The sequence below is a fragment of the Physella acuta genome, unplaced genomic scaffold (assembly GCF_028476545.2).
Source record: "Physella acuta isolate Inbredline_101_S28 unplaced genomic scaffold, ASM2847654v3 ptg001311l, whole genome shotgun sequence".
Lineage (NCBI taxonomy): Eukaryota > Metazoa > Mollusca > Gastropoda > Physidae > Physella > Physella acuta.
In genome coordinates, this window is record NW_026732826.1 from 93,006 (window position 1) to 111,935 (window position 18,930).

The 18,930-nt window shown below is 38.5% G+C and overlaps 1 protein-coding gene across 16 annotated transcripts in view; it reads right to left on the bottom strand.

The window, feature by feature from the left end:
- LOC131958293 (nucleolysin TIAR) overlaps positions 1-18,930 on the bottom strand; it is a 62,625-nt gene that overhangs the window by 35,748 nt on the left and 7,947 nt on the right. For 11 of the 16 annotated variants that reach the window (XR_009389217.1, XR_009389216.1, XM_059323241.1 and 8 more), the window contains exon 4: positions 16,296-16,391. Coding sequence is in view for 14 of the 16 variants with exons in the window: in XM_059323241.1 (XP_059179224.1) it covers positions 16,296-16,391 (96 nt within the window). In the remaining 2 variants the exon portion in view is untranslated. Of the gene's footprint in view, positions 1-1,770; positions 2,612-3,186; positions 3,378-3,457; positions 3,473-4,349; positions 4,482-16,295; positions 16,392-16,790; positions 17,414-18,930 lie in introns of those variants that run through there. The other 5 variants (XM_059323243.1, XM_059323244.1, XM_059323247.1 and 2 more) reach the window with 5 other exon arrangements.

The following is an 18,930-nucleotide window of genomic DNA, read 5'->3' on the forward strand; positions in this document are numbered from 1 at the left end:
TATGTATGTATGTATGTGTGTATGTGTGTATGTGTGTATGTGTGTGTGTGTGTGTGTGTGTGTGTGTGTGTGTGTGTGTATGTATGTATGTATGTATGTATGTATGTATGTGTGTATGTATGTATGTGTGTATGTGTGTGTTTATGTGTGTGTGTGTATGTGTGTGTATGTATGTGCTGTGGCTCCAATTGATGAAAGGAACAAGATCACCAAGAGCTGCTTTCCCCATTGCCACAAAAAATTAAATAATAATCCATCATAGGTAGCGGATAATGAACGTCTTCAATACAACAGGCCAGCAACCGTTATCGGTGAGAAAGTTCAGCAGCATTATGATGTCAAGATGTTTGCGCTGAATGAACGTGAAAACGGCTGGGTACTCAGATTAGGAGGGCCAAGTGAATTACTGCTCAACCACTTCATCTATACCAGCCAATTACTGATCGAATAATTGTGTTACCAAGAGAATCGATCACTGGAAGAAATCATGCTTGTCCATGTATGACGATTCCACCTCAAGATAATGTAATCACTAAGAATCATAAAGATGTTTTTTCTTTTTTTAGTTTTCAAAGCCAGCGTAGGAGTTTTAAAGTATAACAGTGTGTACATTCCCACCAAGATTTAACTTTAAAAAAAAAAGTCTCTAATCGAATCATATGTAACAAGACTCAGGATATGTGTTGAGAATAAATCAGCCGGAATGAACACCATCAGCTGCACCAACATAGTGCTATAGCTCTAAGTATGAGGCGAGGTAAAGACTCGTGTAGACTAATCTCCAGCACGTAACACGAAGTTTTATTCTCTAAGAACACACAGACTGTGTACACTGACCAAGGGCTGGATGCGAGAAGAGTTATATCTTCTTGTGACTACTGTGCGGGCTAGACATTCAATTACTCCTCCTCGACACTAGATATTGATAGAGTTTTACTGGATCCGAATTTTATTGATAAAAAAAAAGGGGGGTAGAGACATTTGGACGGTCCATGCATAGACATCACGTAGGGATAAATCAGAGCGTTTGTAAGTAGGGAAGGGGGGAAGAATTCAAAGAATGATTAAATCAATGATACATTTCCAAATGGAAAAGATGTGATTACGAATAGTAAAATCAAAACGTACAATAACTTGGCTCTGTGATGGCGATGATCGAGTATGTTTTAAGTTGGGAGTGGGGGAAAAAAACTCAACATGACAAATGACTGGTAATGAAATTGATGAAACGTTTGTCACTGTAATGTGAATCTTTAAAACGTATTTGTGTTTACCCTCGCCTCTGTTTTTTTACAGTCATGTAGTGGATTTTATGGATGGATCTTTAAACAGAAGGTCTAGGGGGCTGGACATTTAGAGTACCAAGAAAAATTGATTCTGCTTTATGACGAATAAGGGATGTGGGTGAAGCCAGTGCATATAACCAAAAATCTATACTGAATCATACCGTTCTTCTGGTTAAAGTGATGTCGTAAAAAATGGGATGACTACCCTTTAACAAGAATGTAAACTAAAAAAGAATGGCAGAGATGGTATCCCATGCCTATCTATTGTAAAAGGTTTAATAAATCGATAATAATAAGTCAATGCAAATACCATCATAAACATTTCGTGAAATAGGATGTGTTAAAACAATACAACAAAATATATTCAAAATTGTTTTCAAGTTCATAAACAGGAAATAATGTATGCGCATTTTTAAGTGCCATAAAGGAAACGTGAGTACGTACGGTCAAAAGCCTATAAATCAAATAAAAGATATTGACTCACCAAATCCTGTTTAAGGGAGATGGGCACGTACTGGACGTAGTAGTAGGGGTGCATCCTCAGCCGTCGGTAGGAATGGACCGCAATGGTGGACGGTGTGCGGAGCAAGCGCGGGGTGCTTGTACAACCGGCCGGGATGGCTGCGATAATGACGGCCGATTAGCCCCTCGCCGTCTCAACAAGTGCTGGGGAGTAGGGAGATGTTTCTGCTCCTGATGTCGCCTGTTGATGGCACCACCACCACCAACAATACACTCTCTGGGATGATGAGGGGAACAGTTGTTGCAGCTGCTGCCGGATGGCTTGCTCAACGTTACCACGTTGAACACAATATCAACAATAGGGACCAATCGTGCAGGTCTGGAGGCGGGGAGGAGTGAGCTCCTATAGCAGTTACTTTTTTTCTTCTTCTTCTTTGAAACGTGAGCACCACTTTGAAAAACGAGCAGTGATAATTTCAATGTTGCTGCTCCCTAAGGTGTTAATGACTACGCTCTGCTGGCGGCGGTCACGATTAAAGGCCGCGTGTTAGCAGAGCGAGGCAGGAACATGTACAACAATCACAATCATTGACTTAATACACAGTCCAGTTTTCAGTTTACAAAAATAATCCGTTAATCCTATACACTGTTTGCACTACAGGAAAAAGTACCTGTCTTCCTGCTATGACATGCATAAGAACATATGAGTATACAGTAGAGTCGCGATCAGTAAGGTGTAAGTAAGCTTGTATCAATAGCACAGGGCGGAGAGAGGGTTGGCACACCAGTAGCGTGTCCCACTCTCTTATCGGTGAAAACTCTCATGCGCAGCGAATGAAGGCTCGGGGACGACTAAGGGGAAAAATAAACCACCGCTCAATTCAACTGTTCAAAAGCTAACGGTTCAAACGGTAACATAACTTTTGGCAACAGCATGTGTCTATATCCGGTTACACCGGGACATTATTGACACACGCAACCACTAGAAAGAAAAAAAAAACTTATCAAATTACTTTCCCCGCATAATGTATCGATTTCACTATAACAGGTGGTCAAGTAAAACTAACTTAAAACGTTCATTTAATAGAGTGGAGAAAGGGAGAAAATACGCCTGATGGTGTTGTGTTGCATGCATAAACAGGGTCAATACCATAGCATAGAGTGTGCTTATAAAATTACTGGAGTAAAACGTGTACAGTTTTAAAAAAAAATTCTGGCTGAACTTTACCACAACTTTCACGTTAGTCACACATAAACCGAGGTAACCAAGTTATTTTAAAATCGCCAAAATACCCGGTAAAACTGAGACGACCAGAGTATCTTATCAGAATTAAACTATGAAATCTTGAAAAACACACACATGATTGGTATATATACACATTCAAGTTTGGCCATAAGTAACAAAAAATTGAACACATCTATCTAAGTTGAGCTGTACCTAATCGGCAACCAAACGTATTATCTTCCACTCCACCAATAACTACACTGGCCGTCAACAATACGCCTAGTCACAAAAAGAACATTCACTATCCTTGAAATGAACACGCGAATTGACTGCTTACAGTCCACCAAACGAGTGTGGTGTATTTGTAGCTTTATCTCGTCATACTAATCGCGACGTGACATCAAACAAAGAACGACTTGCTGTGTCGGGGGTCGACTGATCGGGCGTTGTACATAAGAAAAACTACCGACACACGTTTTCATACCTGTTGCTTAAATGGATGACATATCGAGACACCAATCAATAACCCTGACCTCAGTTTCAAGTAAGTTTCCACTCAGGCCAAATGAAAATGGTTTACTAAAGTTAATCCAACATTTTTTAAAAAAAGGCTGAAGAAAAAAAAAATCCTCGAATGATTAAATTGTATGGCGAAGGGATCGCTGTGTCGCATTAAAATATTTAAAGCATCGAGTACGCGTGGCGATCAAATATTTTAACAAACATCAGACCAATAACAAAATAAAATCGAATGTTCGGGTCAACTAATGAATATTGAATAAGCGGATGAACTGCCGGTATGTGATTTCTCGTTACTCTAGGCACCGGTTAGTTTGAAACAAATTACCAACAGCTAGGTTAGGATACGCATCATATACTGAGCCAACGAATTTCCTTGATAGCCTCGAGGATAAAAAAAGCCCGAGTCACGCTGTCTCCTGGCAAACGTATGTGTCGTCAAGTTCGCGAGTCACTATCCAACTATAATTGATGAGATAGTTTCATGTACACGTTTATCCCAGCGAGGTGGCAATCCAATAGATGATCGGGTGCTAAACCAGTGAGCTGAAACTACACAGCACTTTAGATCGACTCCAACACGCTTGACACTTGTACGGGACTCAAAAGCTTTATATTTGCCGGGGATTTCTCGTGCTTCAATAAACCTTTAACCAACGCTCGTATCACCCTATAAAAAGAAATGCGAACAAACAATACACGCGCCAGTGCCTGGTGATATAAAGGACAAGTTTGGTAGAGGAAACATTACGGAATTAACGATTAGCTTCAATCGAGTCGGTAAAAGAAGGCCCGATACAGTTGTAGGAATTCTAGAATCAATCGAAAATGTCGATTTCTTGATTGTAACTATTTACCATCACACGGTAAGCCCAAAACAATGATCACACAAAAGATCCGTCAAGTAAAAAGAATAAACACAAGCACACACTAGACCAGTATGGCTTCATCAAACACATGGCCTACTTCGCACAATGCACAAACTGCATTCAAGGTGTGTCATGCTAAAAGGGTGGGGGTTGTGGCCTAATAGATCGCAGTTTAATCGGAAACTACTGGCCTGTTATCTGTATGGCCTAGATCAGCTCGAATGCACGAAGACGTCTGGTAAGTTCTAGTGAAAAGGTAGAATCAAGACCCAAGCGCTGTTTTAATTACTTAACCCTCTCGATCTAAAGGAGAGGAGAGCTTTGTGTCGAAGCATGTCTCAGACGCGAACTGCTAACCACTTTCTGCTTTTCACAAACTTGAAGAGGGGGGAAAAAAATCACACAGATACACACGATTAAATGTGTAGGTGTAATGTGTGTTTACATAGTAAGTTGGATCCCGTCAAGCAAGTTGGCGGGATATGTTCGTGCGAGTTTGTTTTTTTATGACTGTAAGAAGTGGCTTGTCCAGGGTGAAATAAAAGTCTTAACGTTTTTACAAATGATAGAGAAATCTACATTAAATGTATATATATACAACCATTAAGGGACTAAGCGCTGGGAGAAATAGACAAAGGAATTAGCTTTATAATTTCCCCTGAAGCTGCGGGCAATACATCAAGTATTGAACTGCGTGATCGTTTTGATGTTGCTTCCCATCTTATTAGGCGCGTCCTTTGAATCACGGGAAAAGCTGGATGTCCGTGTGCTTGGGCCAGTTTTAATAACTCGGGCTAAACAGAAGGCTCCATTCACGCGACAGAGGGTGGGGCTGGCGCAATATGGCGACTGATACACTTGTACACCTATTCACCCGTGTCCGGCAGGGAGTAGTTTAAAAAGCCTGGTGATCGATGGCCCACACAACATAAAAAGCTATTCCAACACCATCACTGTGTTGTCGTGAAGGGGGGGAGGGCGGCGGAGAGAAAAATCGTTTCAGTAGTTACCAAAGACAATCAGTTGTGACCAGTTAACGCACCCAGAAAGTTTATAAAAAAAAACTGAACTTAAAATTATTCTAATGACTGTTATCATATTGTTTACTTGAAGAAGTCTACGTGTGTACTATCAGCTAAGGACAAAGGTTATTCTTAGCGCTATACCCTTATCCCGTAAATTAATGCGTTATCTTATTTTCCTTTTCTTCCCACGCAGTGCACTGAATAGTACTTTACAAATATCCAGCAGTACCCTGTTGGATATTTTTAAAAATAAAACCCCCACCATCGCTCCTATGGAAGGAGACCTTAAATTGGATGAGCTCTAACAGGTGATCAAGTTAAAATTCGCTACATCATCCTTAGGCAAAGGGTCAATACAGGTGATAAACACGAGTACATCGGCACGGCTGTACTGCTGAACTAGTGATAAGAAATGGGTAAATCCAATGATATAATCATGGCCTTATGACCAAGGTCAAGTGATAAGGTTCACAATGAGATGGACTGAGGTGTGTCATCAGCAGCAGAGAATGGATGAAATCTAGCAAAGCCCGAGATACCATGACAATCCCCAGAGTTTCACATTCTGTCTGTCACACAAGACCCGACCTCTTTGGTCAGGGGAGACTCCAGATTTCTTGTGTTACCACTGGCTTGGCCTTAATATGCTGCTCATCAAGTTATTCGCTCGACCTCTCTCCTGTGTCAATTGATTGCCTGGTTGTTCTAGTGATGGGGTAGTCTCTCGTGCTGCCTACCAATACTAGCAGCTCTACAACATCAGGCAGCAAAATATACCAAACCAGACTTCAGTTAAAAGGCTCAAGTAATTCAACGATGACTTAATTAAGGTTACACTTAAACCAACAACAGATTAGCGTCATTTAAACTACACTAACATAACAAACGGGCTTTAGTTTAAGACCTAAGTCAATAAAACTAAACAAAAGTAAATTTTAAAAAGTTTAAAAAACCCAGGGCTTTAGCTACAGACTAAAGTCAATTAAACAACGAAGTCCTGTCAATGAAACCAGTATAGCATCGGCAACTTATTTCTGTCTTGTATTGTCCAACAGGCATTTGGACAAAACCCATTTCTTTTTAAGCTGTTAAAAATAGCATAAAGGAATAGGCCATTAAAAATAGTAGTTGGAAATTATTAACGTTTTCAGCATTTGAAGTGTTAGCTAAAAGCATGAGAAATTATTCAGAGGTTTATACGAGAACTCAAGTGAGCAAGCGTAACATAATAATGTCGACCTAAATGTTAACATTACAGCCATGATTAATTCGATGTCAAATTGATGCAGTTACGATAATTGCTAGTTATGTTAATTAGCAGAGTCGAGTACTTCAGTAGAACAAGTCTCTTCATCTTTGTTTAAAAATAAATAAAAACAACTAATCAGGACGTTAGTTAAAAAAAAAAACACCAACAGAAAACATGTTTTGTTTGACAGAAAATAAAAGCTAAGGTTAAACAATCTCCAGTGTTTTCAACCACAAGTTTAATACTACAAGCAATCTAACAATGAGATTTAAACTCGGCCAAAATTAAGATCATTATCAATGTTAAAGACTAATGTATACTTCTATATAGGCCCATTTGCATATTTTATGCAACAATTAAAACTGTTGTTTTACGGGCGCTTTTTAAACATGTAGTCATGAATGAGAATCTTTGTTAAACAGACACCAGCCTTCAACACAGTAATTATGTCGTTTGTTTGACTGTATTACCGTAGAGTGTTAGAGCGTTAACTTGCACTTAGGGACGAGTTGAAATTAAATATTTCTGCAGGCGTGTCATAATGTGCTGCCATTATGTATTCGCCAGACGTGTTCAAACAAGTCTCAGGCAGAAATCTATTTCTTTAATACGACTAATGCTGAGCTCAAGAAAAAACTGTTTCAACCACTGAAACGCGTTATATAATACATCTAACGGAATGCGTTATCACGTTAAATCAACTCGTCTTTGTTTCAAACTTTTTCAACGCTGGACCCATACTAGGTGTGCATAAAAAATGAGCATACCGCACATAAAGGTGGGTTGGGTAGAGGTGGTGTGAAACCACTACAGCCTAGATCAATAAGTAAAAATTAGTTAAAACGCCCCGAGCACATAAGCACATATACCAAGTCAGTTGTCAATCTCACCCCAGCTATAGCCTTGGGCCTTGTTTATGGTGGTTAATGTGTTCGTGTGTGGAGATTTAAGCTAGACACAAGTACACACACGGGAACACACACTTCACGCTAGCAAATGTATGTAACATATACCCAGCACCCATACAACTCAAGCATCAGAAATAATAGTAGTTGCTTAAGATTAACATATTTTATGAAATACATAGAACAGGCTGGAAGTGTTGTATATTGATCTGGTGTGGTTCGGTTGTGTGCCAAATTTGATAACCAAATACAGATCTGAAATGGTCGTTCTCAATTAGCATTTATGTGTGCTCAATACACAGAGCAGTCTAATCCTTTAGTTTTCAACAGTAGTTTTATGCTGAAATCGTCCAGACATTAGCGCTACTTTACAACGGATCGGCTATTTGATGGAAAAACATTTTCGGGATCGAACGAACAAGCTTTAACGCAACATCATTTAAAATATGCATTCTAAATTAGTTTGAGGGGGGACGCATTAACACGTGATGTTTCAACAAAACTAACCTAGAAATGCGCTGTCCTATATCGCCAACAAACACTCCAGCTCGAAAATTTTAACAAGTAGAGTGCACCGGATCAGAAGTAATGCGCTACACTACTCACATATAAAGAGTGAGCCTATCATACAAGAGGTGGGAGAGTGAGGGGGAGGGGGTTAGAAAGAATAAGACGAATCCCATTTCAAATAAGGAATTAATATTGCATACATTTGGCAAGTAGAAGAAGATAGTTTGGTTTGAGCTAGATATTGTATAAAACTAGGCACGAGTATAGGAAGATTAAGATCGAGGCATAGAGATGTTTTCAATTAAGGCTGGGGACACGAAACAGTAGAGGAAATGAGATATTGGAGAGCACTCCGCCGCTGCACGATCCATAATAGGTCACCGGATGGTGGGCTAGAATCAACGTCCCAGTAGACCATGCATCAAAGTATCAAAATAACAATGTTTTATTCATCTCCATCGAGGCTAGGGTGAGGGAACCGATACTTTCGTGTTCTCTCCATCCTAAACACATCAGCACACACGAGCCAGGCAGCATGTTGGGACGTGGCTAACACAGGCCCACTCGGACAAGTGAATCTGCAAGGCTTGTGAGTTTATTATAACAATCGACTATCAGCTGCATCAGACAAAACACTTTGGCCGCATGATCAAACACTACATTATTGATATTACCGATAGAATTATCGATTAACGAATAAAAAATACTTGATTGCTAACAGCGCCGTGCAAGTTCCGTTTGAAAGATCAGCTCTGCCAGCATCCTTTCTTTTATTTCTACTTTTTTCACAACGATACTTAAATATGAAGGGTTTTTTTTAAACAAAAGATCGATCAATCAATGAAGCAGAAACAACATTTTTTTTATTATATTTTCATTTTTTAAAGGGGGGGGGGTCTTTTTGTTTTGATCCAATGTATTATTCTTTGTTAAAGTGAAAATTGTGTTCCAGTACTGGTCTACGATTTCGTGTATTATTAATAAAAATATGTTCAAAGCGAGGCCTAACGTATGATTGATTATTTCCTTGTATTGGCACTATCAGGCTTTTGGGATCGGGTTTATCTGCAGCCAGCATCAGAGCTGCTAAATATCTCACAAGACCTGGGGAAACAATGGAGCCCCAAGGCAATAGCTTGACCAAAATACGTCAACATTACCACCGAACGGAACCAGAAGAGGAGAAAAAAATTAAAATAATTGGCACAGGAGCTATGGTTTCGTGTAGTGGCTGAATGCGTGCACAACTACAACATAGCCAAGTCAAAAGCCCCTGAGGCCGCATAATTGGGAGTTGCATGGACACCGGACTTGTATCATCCGTGGTTCGCTAAGGATCTACATTTAACGACGGTACCACGACACTTGTCCCTTGCGACACGCCTCCAAAGCGGTGGGATGTAAATGATCGACGGTCCCCATGGTTACTCGGTTCTCCGTGGTGGCAGACATAGGGGCTACACAGCGTCTTTCCGATAACAAAGAGATGTCCAACTTAAACTGTTTGATGGCACTACACATTATACGAGAGAAGAAAAAAAAAGCTTTTCTATTTGGCTTTGTGAAGAACAGCAGCATTAAATTGATTGCAATCAAGTGTCAACACACACGGAAACGGTTGGACTGTGAGAGCAACACCAAGTTGTAACCATTGCCAGCCAGTCAAATAGAAAGTGACAAATGAGCTGTATCGCGATGTCTAGAACCGGAAACGAAAATAAATGATAAAACAAAGACATGTTTAAAAAAATGTACACGTTTTGTCAAATATACAAATTGCCCACAGCTTAAAAATATACGAGTTCATACATTTATATACGCCTATCAGGTTCTCTACAAAAACCAAAGCAATTAGTTAAAAATGTATAACACTCCATGTTTTAGAATAATGACTTTATAAATGGCGATGCCTATTCAATATTTTCACTTATTTCTTATTTGCTTATTGGCAGGGGAGGGGGTGGGGGTCGGCACGTGACATCCTGGGATATAAAAAGAAAGTCTATAAGATAAAAATATTATTTTCTCACTTATCCACTTCTCAGTGTAACAGACCGATCATGTTCAATTATCTGTGGTTAGACTGGCAGCCATAAGATTGTGTTCGGAGGGAGGAGGGTGAAAGGAGGATGGAGGGAGGTTATCAAAGGGAAAACATGTTATCTGATATTGACCAGCAGTGGCACATAAATGTTACATCAAATGAGCCATAAAGGTTAGTGAGGGCAGGACAGTACTCAAGTAATGGAGCCACAAGTAGCATTCAACGTTCAAGGGGAGATAAAAGAAAGGTGGCGAGTCGGGTCTCGTTTTACTTCTTAAGGATCTATTTCATTTCACAACAATCTAAACTTTACACACATTAGAACATGGCGGCAGCCAACTGTATGATTTATTTATAACACAGAAATCATTGAGGCGTGATTCGTTTGGTTTAGTAGGTCATTTATGACGTTGTTTAATGTCATGTTTCAAATTCAATGATAATAGCTGGGTTTGGAAGCGATACTCAGAATGTGATCGGAATACAAATATCAAAATGAATAGAGCGTCTAAAATAAAACTGGCTCTATTAATCATTACACTTTCCCAGCACATTACAGGTTGTCAGTGACAACAGCAAACAAAGCGAATACAACGTTTAAATGTTTGCCTCGGCATTAAAAAAAAATTCCAAAGAGCTATGCGTTCAATAATTTAAGTATTCTACAATGATAAAAACTTTAGAAAGGGAGAAAGGGACAGCTTTGGAACGACGGCTGTAGTAAGACTCGCCCAAGTAGTCAAAAATCAATGACTTTATTTCTTTAGAAAAAAAAAAGAACTGCACACACTGGACTAAAATAAGAAACACCGCTGATAGCTTATACTATATGAAAAGGGGGGAACACTGATACGAAAGCGAGGTTTGTTGTGCTTGACAAGTTAAAACTTTTTTTATTTTTAAAACGCTATTGATTTTCTTAAACGCGGCCCGTAAATTATCCCAATAACAGAGTATCATAGCTAATTCGATGTAATTTGCGTCGTTAAATTTTCTCGAATGCTCAATCTACCCAAGCTACCAGAATTTCTATTGTCAAGTGTGTATATAACACAATCAACATAATGTATTAGTTGAGCTAGAATTAAAAACTATATTGAATACAACAGTAAGTTATGACCAGTATTAAAACAATTCTTCTCGTGCGTCTCTACACAAGCAAACGTACCAACGTGTGTAACAGTTGGACAAGTAAAATAATTAAAAAAAAAAAAGGGTTTCGCAATGTAACAGGCAATGGATCAACTACACGTGAATTCGATGATTAAAATAACACAACGGGCTGTGACTTGACAGAGGTATACATTACTTTGATGATGTGGACCCCAGCTTTGGGAAGTTGTTGATTGTTATGACTGTTATAGACACCGATACTATAAATAGCTTTCAAACCACGAGTGTGTGGTGTGTCCACCGTAGGCATGCGCCCAGTGTGGTGAATCATCATCTGTAATAATAGGTTCCCTTAAGCCCGAATGAACATATACGCGGTGGTTAATGTACAGCTGGTTCATAAAATATAGAGCTCACGTGACCTGAACAACCGCAATCGATACGAATCAACTGGCAACAGGTTGAACACATGAAAGCTACAAGGATAAAGGATACACCTGTGAAAATGTGGCCAGCATAATATAACCATTTCACAATTACTAAAATTTAAGAACAAATCTATATGTTCAAAGCTAAAACTGGTAACATATGCCAGCAGAGCTGAATATTTGTTGAGTTCTACAGGCTTTGGTAATGATATCTATCTTGGTCGTTTGGGCATAAAATATTAAAGCACGCTCATCATTCCCATGACAACATATTCCTCTGTATGGGCTCTAGTGCTATTGGTTTTATATCACCAGCATCAATAATCAATAATGCATGGACAAAGAGTATAGAAATACACGTGTTATAAAACCAGACTGAAGCAGGGGCACCTATCAGATGGAACAGTGAACAATAAAGATCAGCTGCTGTGCCCAGTCCGGTGGGCAGCGGTGCGCAAAGATGGAAGTGGTGCACGTCTTCAATATTCAAAACTTGATTAGACGATCCAATAGGACAGATGCATTACCCCTAACACAATTTGACAATAAAGCAAAACAAAGATAAATAACTCTACACCGACTGTTCAAACTGTACTATGGATTTTATTGATTAATAATGGCGCTCTAAACAAGAAAAAAAAACAGGATCCAGTTGCAACTGCTCACTTCGGGACTTGTTTTAACAGTTCTAATACTTCCACCACACCGCCAGGCCACGCTATACGGGCAGATCGATTTTTTTTTTCAAAGAATTAATAATAAAACTCAAATGCCCATTTGAAACTGGATCTGCCAAACAGTTGTAAACTTCGGTTTAAAAAAAGAATACTGGAGCAGGGGGGCGCTTGTTTAAATCGGTCTGCCTTACAGAACCACTAGAGTTGAACAAAAAAACTAACAATGGCTGAATGACAAATTGTGATGCCCGTGTATTCATATTTCATTACGTCCATTTTCCCTATATGCGCGTACGCTTTGAATGGCGTTTGTTCCTAAGAGACTTTAATTATTGAGTTCTGCGGCAGCTAGTTTAGTGAAACCAACCAAGTGAATCCGTCAAAAGCGGCCAGCTTCGATTGTGTCACAACAATCGAAATGCCATAGTAATAGAGGCCTTAACGATTGTTGAACGAACAGATTAGAGATCTTTTTTTTTCCCCTGCTAAGATGCAAATGTAAGTAAGAGACGAGGACTGCATCAAGTGATCGTTCTTGAATATTCTAAGTTAGAGGTTTAGAAAACCAGACAATACTCTGCATGCAAAAAGTATGCTTAAAAGGTATTCACATTACACAAAATAGGGAAGCTGTGTTGGTACATAAGGCTTTATTCCAAATGGTGTATTAAAAAGTTCGAATGCTACTTGTACCTTTTGAAAATGTTAGCAGCATAAAAAATACCAATATTTTTTAAAGTGACCCATTCATACTACCCCACCAATCTAACTCCCATAAAAAGTCGAATTCTCTAAAGCTAAATCGTCGAAAGGAAAATTGCAACCCGATCCTATAAAATACCGACTACGTCCCCCCCCCTCCCCTTTCCCCTCTATTTTATCAGGAGCTATTTCTTACAAAGTCAACTTTAAACCCCACATATCTCATGGAACAAATAAAACGCAGAGCAAGTGTCGAGAGGGAAGTAATGGGTTAGGAGAAACTATAGTTGAGGGAAAGAGTGTAAACGTTAGATGGTTTAAAACTTATTTTTTAACTCTTTGTCTTCACAATCTTCGTTAAGCAGATCGAATGTATTAATGCTTAAATAAAAAATACATACTGCTATTTTAAATAAACGATTGTGTTTTTATCAAAACGACTGTAACTGTGGCCTACTAATTAGCTTACCAAATCTGAATCCTTACTTTAAACCTCACAACTCACACCTAAATGTGGGACGTGAGATAACGGTTTTTAAACATGTTTGCCATGACAGAAAAAAAATATACATGAAAGCTACTCTACATCTTGTGAGCTACTACACTACAATTCATCAAGTCTAATAGGGAGGGAGGGACATGCACTGAGGGATAGAAAGAAAGCTAATACAGTACTCGTATTGATTTAGATATAAAGCACGGTGTATGAGCGTCAAGCTACCAGGGTAGGTCTGTGGACAGAAGTAGTTCACTGCTTCCATACTGCACAGTGCTGGTAGAGAAGAAACGCTTTAATCCAGCTCTCCCCCCTCTCTTCAGACATCCCCGGGGACCAGTGTCACCTCCTCCCTCCTCACATCTTTTAAACCTTGCTCCCTCCGGTATAATTATTGTAGGAAAACTAAAACTCTTATATTCCCCAAACTTTTAGACTCTAGTGGAGACATAAGCCAGCAATTTTTCAAACTATAAAACTCCCTGGAGTTATTGCGGCAGACGTACAGACACCCTGGCAAATGTATTGATCTGACATGGGCGAAATGACAGGTCTATGCAGAAAGGGATGCCTACCAAGTGCCCACAAATCTCATTGTTTTCGCTATTGGGCTCGTCGATAAATACTTCACATCATAATATCAACGCGAAAACTTGAGGCGCTTTGTTTCACAGCCAGATCCTAACCACTACAATGCTACATTTGATGGATAAACAAGAGGTGGTGGTTCTGTTTTTCTAATGTCTTACAGGTGCCTTATGTCGGATCGGTGCTGGCTGGGAAGGAGAAACAAGCAAGAAAAAAAAATGGCGTGGGGGGGGGGGGGGGGTGGGGAAAGAGAGAATGCTGTTCAAAAGAATATTAAAAATAACTAACTGCTTGCCAATAAAAAAAAAATTGTTCGGGACTTTTTTTTTAAATTAAAAATCTGAAGTATTTCTTTACGTGGTTCTAGTTCGATCCGAATGTGTTGAAAGGGACGTAATCATGATTATTATATTTTTAAAGGGGCGTAACAAGAAATTTTAACCGAAGTAAAGGAAATACCAAACGAAAAATAAGTGGGAAAGGTAAATTTTTCTAAACTCGACAATCAATATTACTATCAACCGTCTTTTTTAAAAAGGCAATAAAACCAATGATTATAAATTGATCTATATTTTTTTTTAATGTTCCTGCTGAAACCAGTTCAATTTTCAGTTAAAAATTAACAAACTGGTTTGATGGAGCCCTGCTAATTAAGACTAATTAAGCAAATCATTCATTTTTATATAACATTCCTTCAATAATTGACCCAACGTGACATGTTTTAAGATTTGGTTCGGTCAGTAACCATACTAGTATAAGCCACGTGTAAATTGAAAAAAAGTCTACAACAGCTTGACATGGTCAGGATTAAACCACTGATTGTATGAACAGTTTTTTTTTTAATTCAGTCAGTATGGTACAGCTTAAACCACAGATTGGCTCATTTAATTATATTTTTAAACACTTTGGATAGCTTGGAGAAGTAAATTTGAGGAGTAATATATACACAATGCACAACGTATACTTAGCTTTTTAAATTTAAATGTAGAATACAATTTCTAAAAAAAAAAAAAAAAAAAAAAAGAATTCAGGTCTGTCATTTTTAAGTCATATGGAATCATAAAATATTTCCTACTTCTCAAATAGTACAGCAAGAAACATCACCAAGTTTATAAACCAAAAGGCAAAATTATCTTATTGTGAGAATAATCTTTTACCAAACACAAGCCTATCTAGGGTGTGTTGCCATGGTAACAAATAGAAGAAAGAGATTTTTTAATTATAGATTCAATTTTCTGTTTAAGCAAATCTTTCTCCCCATCTTTAAACTGCAGCAGCTGCTGTCAGCTAATGAACAATAACAAACGACCATCTTCCAGCCCCAAGTTTGGCAATAAAAAGATGTTTAATCAATGCCTATCTGGTTTTTCATTGTTTTCTATGTTTAGATTGAGTTAAGACAAATCAATACACAGACAAAAAGACAAGCTTAATATAAAATGAAGATTAGCACCACATTGTATGATGTTCTAACCCACATATATATTGGCCAAATAAAAGAGGCATTAAATAGTAGTGTTACTCAAACCTTTGAAATCTGCCAACTCTTGTCCCAGGTACAAATATAGCTGTAATATAGCTGTTTCTTAACAGCTAAAACAGTGTAGCATATATTCTGACTATGTATATATATATATACTTACAAACAGCACTGTCTAAATTTTAAATAAAAATTAAATAAAAATACCTACCATCTTTACTTTATTACATATACATAAAACATATGGCATGTCATTTCACAATCAGAAGAAGTAGAAGAATGTAAACTATATCTTTAAACTACCAAGTCACCCCCCCCCCCCACCCCTTATGAGTTAGGCTACTGTGTTGTGACAGCAGCAAAATGAATAAAATACAGATGCTCCTTACAAATCTATGACCCAATTAAATTATACTAAAGGGGTTGATATCACTCTACCTGTAACTCATTAAGGTGAATTTTTTTTTTAATTACCACTACAGTGTTAGCTTTGGTGTAGTGTATTTTATTCCTATCCCATAAAATTCAACCCTTTTTAAAAAATAAAATGGGAAAGCACTGTGCATGATCATTATTCATTTTTGATCTATTAAGATAGAAACAAACTTTAAAAATGCATTCAGAACCTTTAGACTTTATAAGAAAAGTAAAGAATAGCAACAATATAGCCTAAATATAAAAGAAAAGTAAAAATGTGTTTTAAAAAAATGAACTTACTTTTCCCATGACCATTCTTTTGTTCAATGCTGCCAATGCTGCTGCAGCAGAATTGCCATCTATAAACTCAACAAAGGCATATGGATCATTGCCAGGCTGAAACAAAAACAAGATAAACATTTTAACTAATAGCTACTTTCATCAAGTTTACAACTGGAAATCACAAACATAAAACAGCAAGTTAAACCTATGTAAAAAAAAATCCACAAAACTTGGGAATAAATTATATAATGAAACCTTATGATAGGCCTTTGTTATAAAAGTTGTAATAAAAAACAAGCTACAAACAATAACTGTTTCTTCTAGCCCTAACTCAATTTCTATTTTAAAAAAACGATGTCAGATTATTCATTAAGATGTACATTAGCCAACATAAAAACAACAGGGCGAATTAGAAACCCAGTCAAAGGTCAACCATTCAGTCACGATAAAAGAATGAAAGTATACTAGAGATGTTAAGTGCTCCTAAAACAATTCAAATGTAGAAAAACTTACATAGTACATGTACGGGACGTCTGCAGTTGTGTAAACATACGTAGGTCTAAACTCCATTGACACAGTAGAGACAAGGCCTCCTTAATGACTTAGTATATCAGTACAAGGATCAAGTAACAGTTAAAAACGTGCCCGGTCACAAATAAACGTGGCCCTCACAACACTACTAAGTAAGCACGTGAAAGAACTGCACACAACGGCCCAACAGAGTTAAAGGTAAGTCCAATGAAAATCCCGACTGAAAGATCACACTAGAAAGTAGTTTCAGTACAGCTGGCACGACAGCACACATGAGCACACGCCCCGGGACAAATGATTAGGCGTCGTCGATATAATTATTGTTCTAACAACATTATGCACTCCTCTACTCTGATTGGTTCAAGTGGGAAACAATTCCGATAGATGCGCTGATGCTGGGGACAGTATCACGATACTATGAATACGTCTGGGTAGAAACACGTCCTGTGGACTAAACTGAGTACATTACGAATCCACGATGTGCGGGTGATTTTCTTTTTAACTCACAACGAGAAATGTTATCGGCTGTGTGGACGAATAAGATTTAAAATGATAGACCTGGCAGATTAGACCGCGGTTACACGTCAGGACGGAGTGGTTGTTTATGATAACTAGCTAGTACACTTCACATGATTGGGCCAACACCGATGACCTGACCTAACGCTAAGAGTATTCAAGTAATTATCGTTATCCCCTAGCTGAAAACCCCATTGAGCTGTGTATTAGGATCCCCCTCCCCCCGGTATTGTGGAGAAAAGGATGATACTGTAGTGTGGCGTAGACTCAACATGAGTCACTGGCTGTGTCAACAGCGAGCCATGATATTAGGCCAATTGAAAAGTCAATGGCACAAAACAGATCCAAGCCACGTGAAAGATGACAGTGCCTTGCGGCCATACGGTTCTAACAACAGCCCGTGTAAACAAACTCCCGGACATTCAGGGACTAAATACATGAGAAAGCGGTAAATGTGTACGGAAGATAGACAGCTTTTTGATTGTCTGCAATGTGTGTAGCAATAAAAAGGAGGCGTGTTTAAAAAATCTATTAGGCTATATCCATACAAAATAAAAGTATCTATTTGTAATAAAATATCCGATCTAGAGGCCGAGACATTGTAGAGTAGATATTGCCGTATTTAAAAAAAAGATTCAAGTTTAATTCTAAAGCTATAGTTGCTGTTTGATACTAGGGTAATTGTCAAAACCCAAAAGAGTCGGGTTATATATAGATCTGTATATTTATAAAATGCTAATCACGTGTTCAGAAACCATTTTTTTAAATCGAAAGGATATTGCTGGTTCAACAAGTAGTAAAACAACGATGTGATTGGATTAGGTTTACTGCTGTCTAGAAGTTGACAACATGACTTGCACTAAGTACACAAGTGTGTGACATTCACATAGTGGTGACATTCACATAATGGTGACCCACGAAACAGCCCTAGCGTGATATTTTTATCCCATCTACAGTACATGCCGACATCGGATACACTAGAAATCTTAGAACGTAAATCAAGAGATCACAACTAGTTTAACTGCTTGCTTAGTTTACTATCACACGTCATATGAAATTACATGGCTAAAACAATAGTATGAAAGGAACAGGAACTAAATAATAAGTCTCCTCGTTTGATTTGTAAACCGTGTCACGTGGGTACAGCGAGCAACAACAGCACACGCGTGACTCAGTATGCCTCACGAATAACAACAGCGGGAAAAAAAAAACCTACAACTCGACTGAGGCGTCAACGCATGCACTCTGGTTCTAATCGCCGAATCAAGCGTAGGCAGTACAGCGTTGGACATGCGACACGGAAGTATAATAGCCACGATGGAACAATACCAGCACTACACACAGTATAGACACAGATCTGCTTAACACGCCGGTTTATCTGCAAGCCACACGTATTGACCGCACACGGCTCGTGTGAAATCCGACATGTGTCACACTGCAGCACCAGATAGCCGCTGATTGTTTCGCTTAAAACATCACTCACCACCAAATCTATGACCGGCCATCAAAGTGAGTGTATGCGTAACGGCCTAACTACGACCAGAAAAACCTATGTTAACATCACGGACCAACAATACACACGATTTCATGCTCCTAGTCTGGAAAA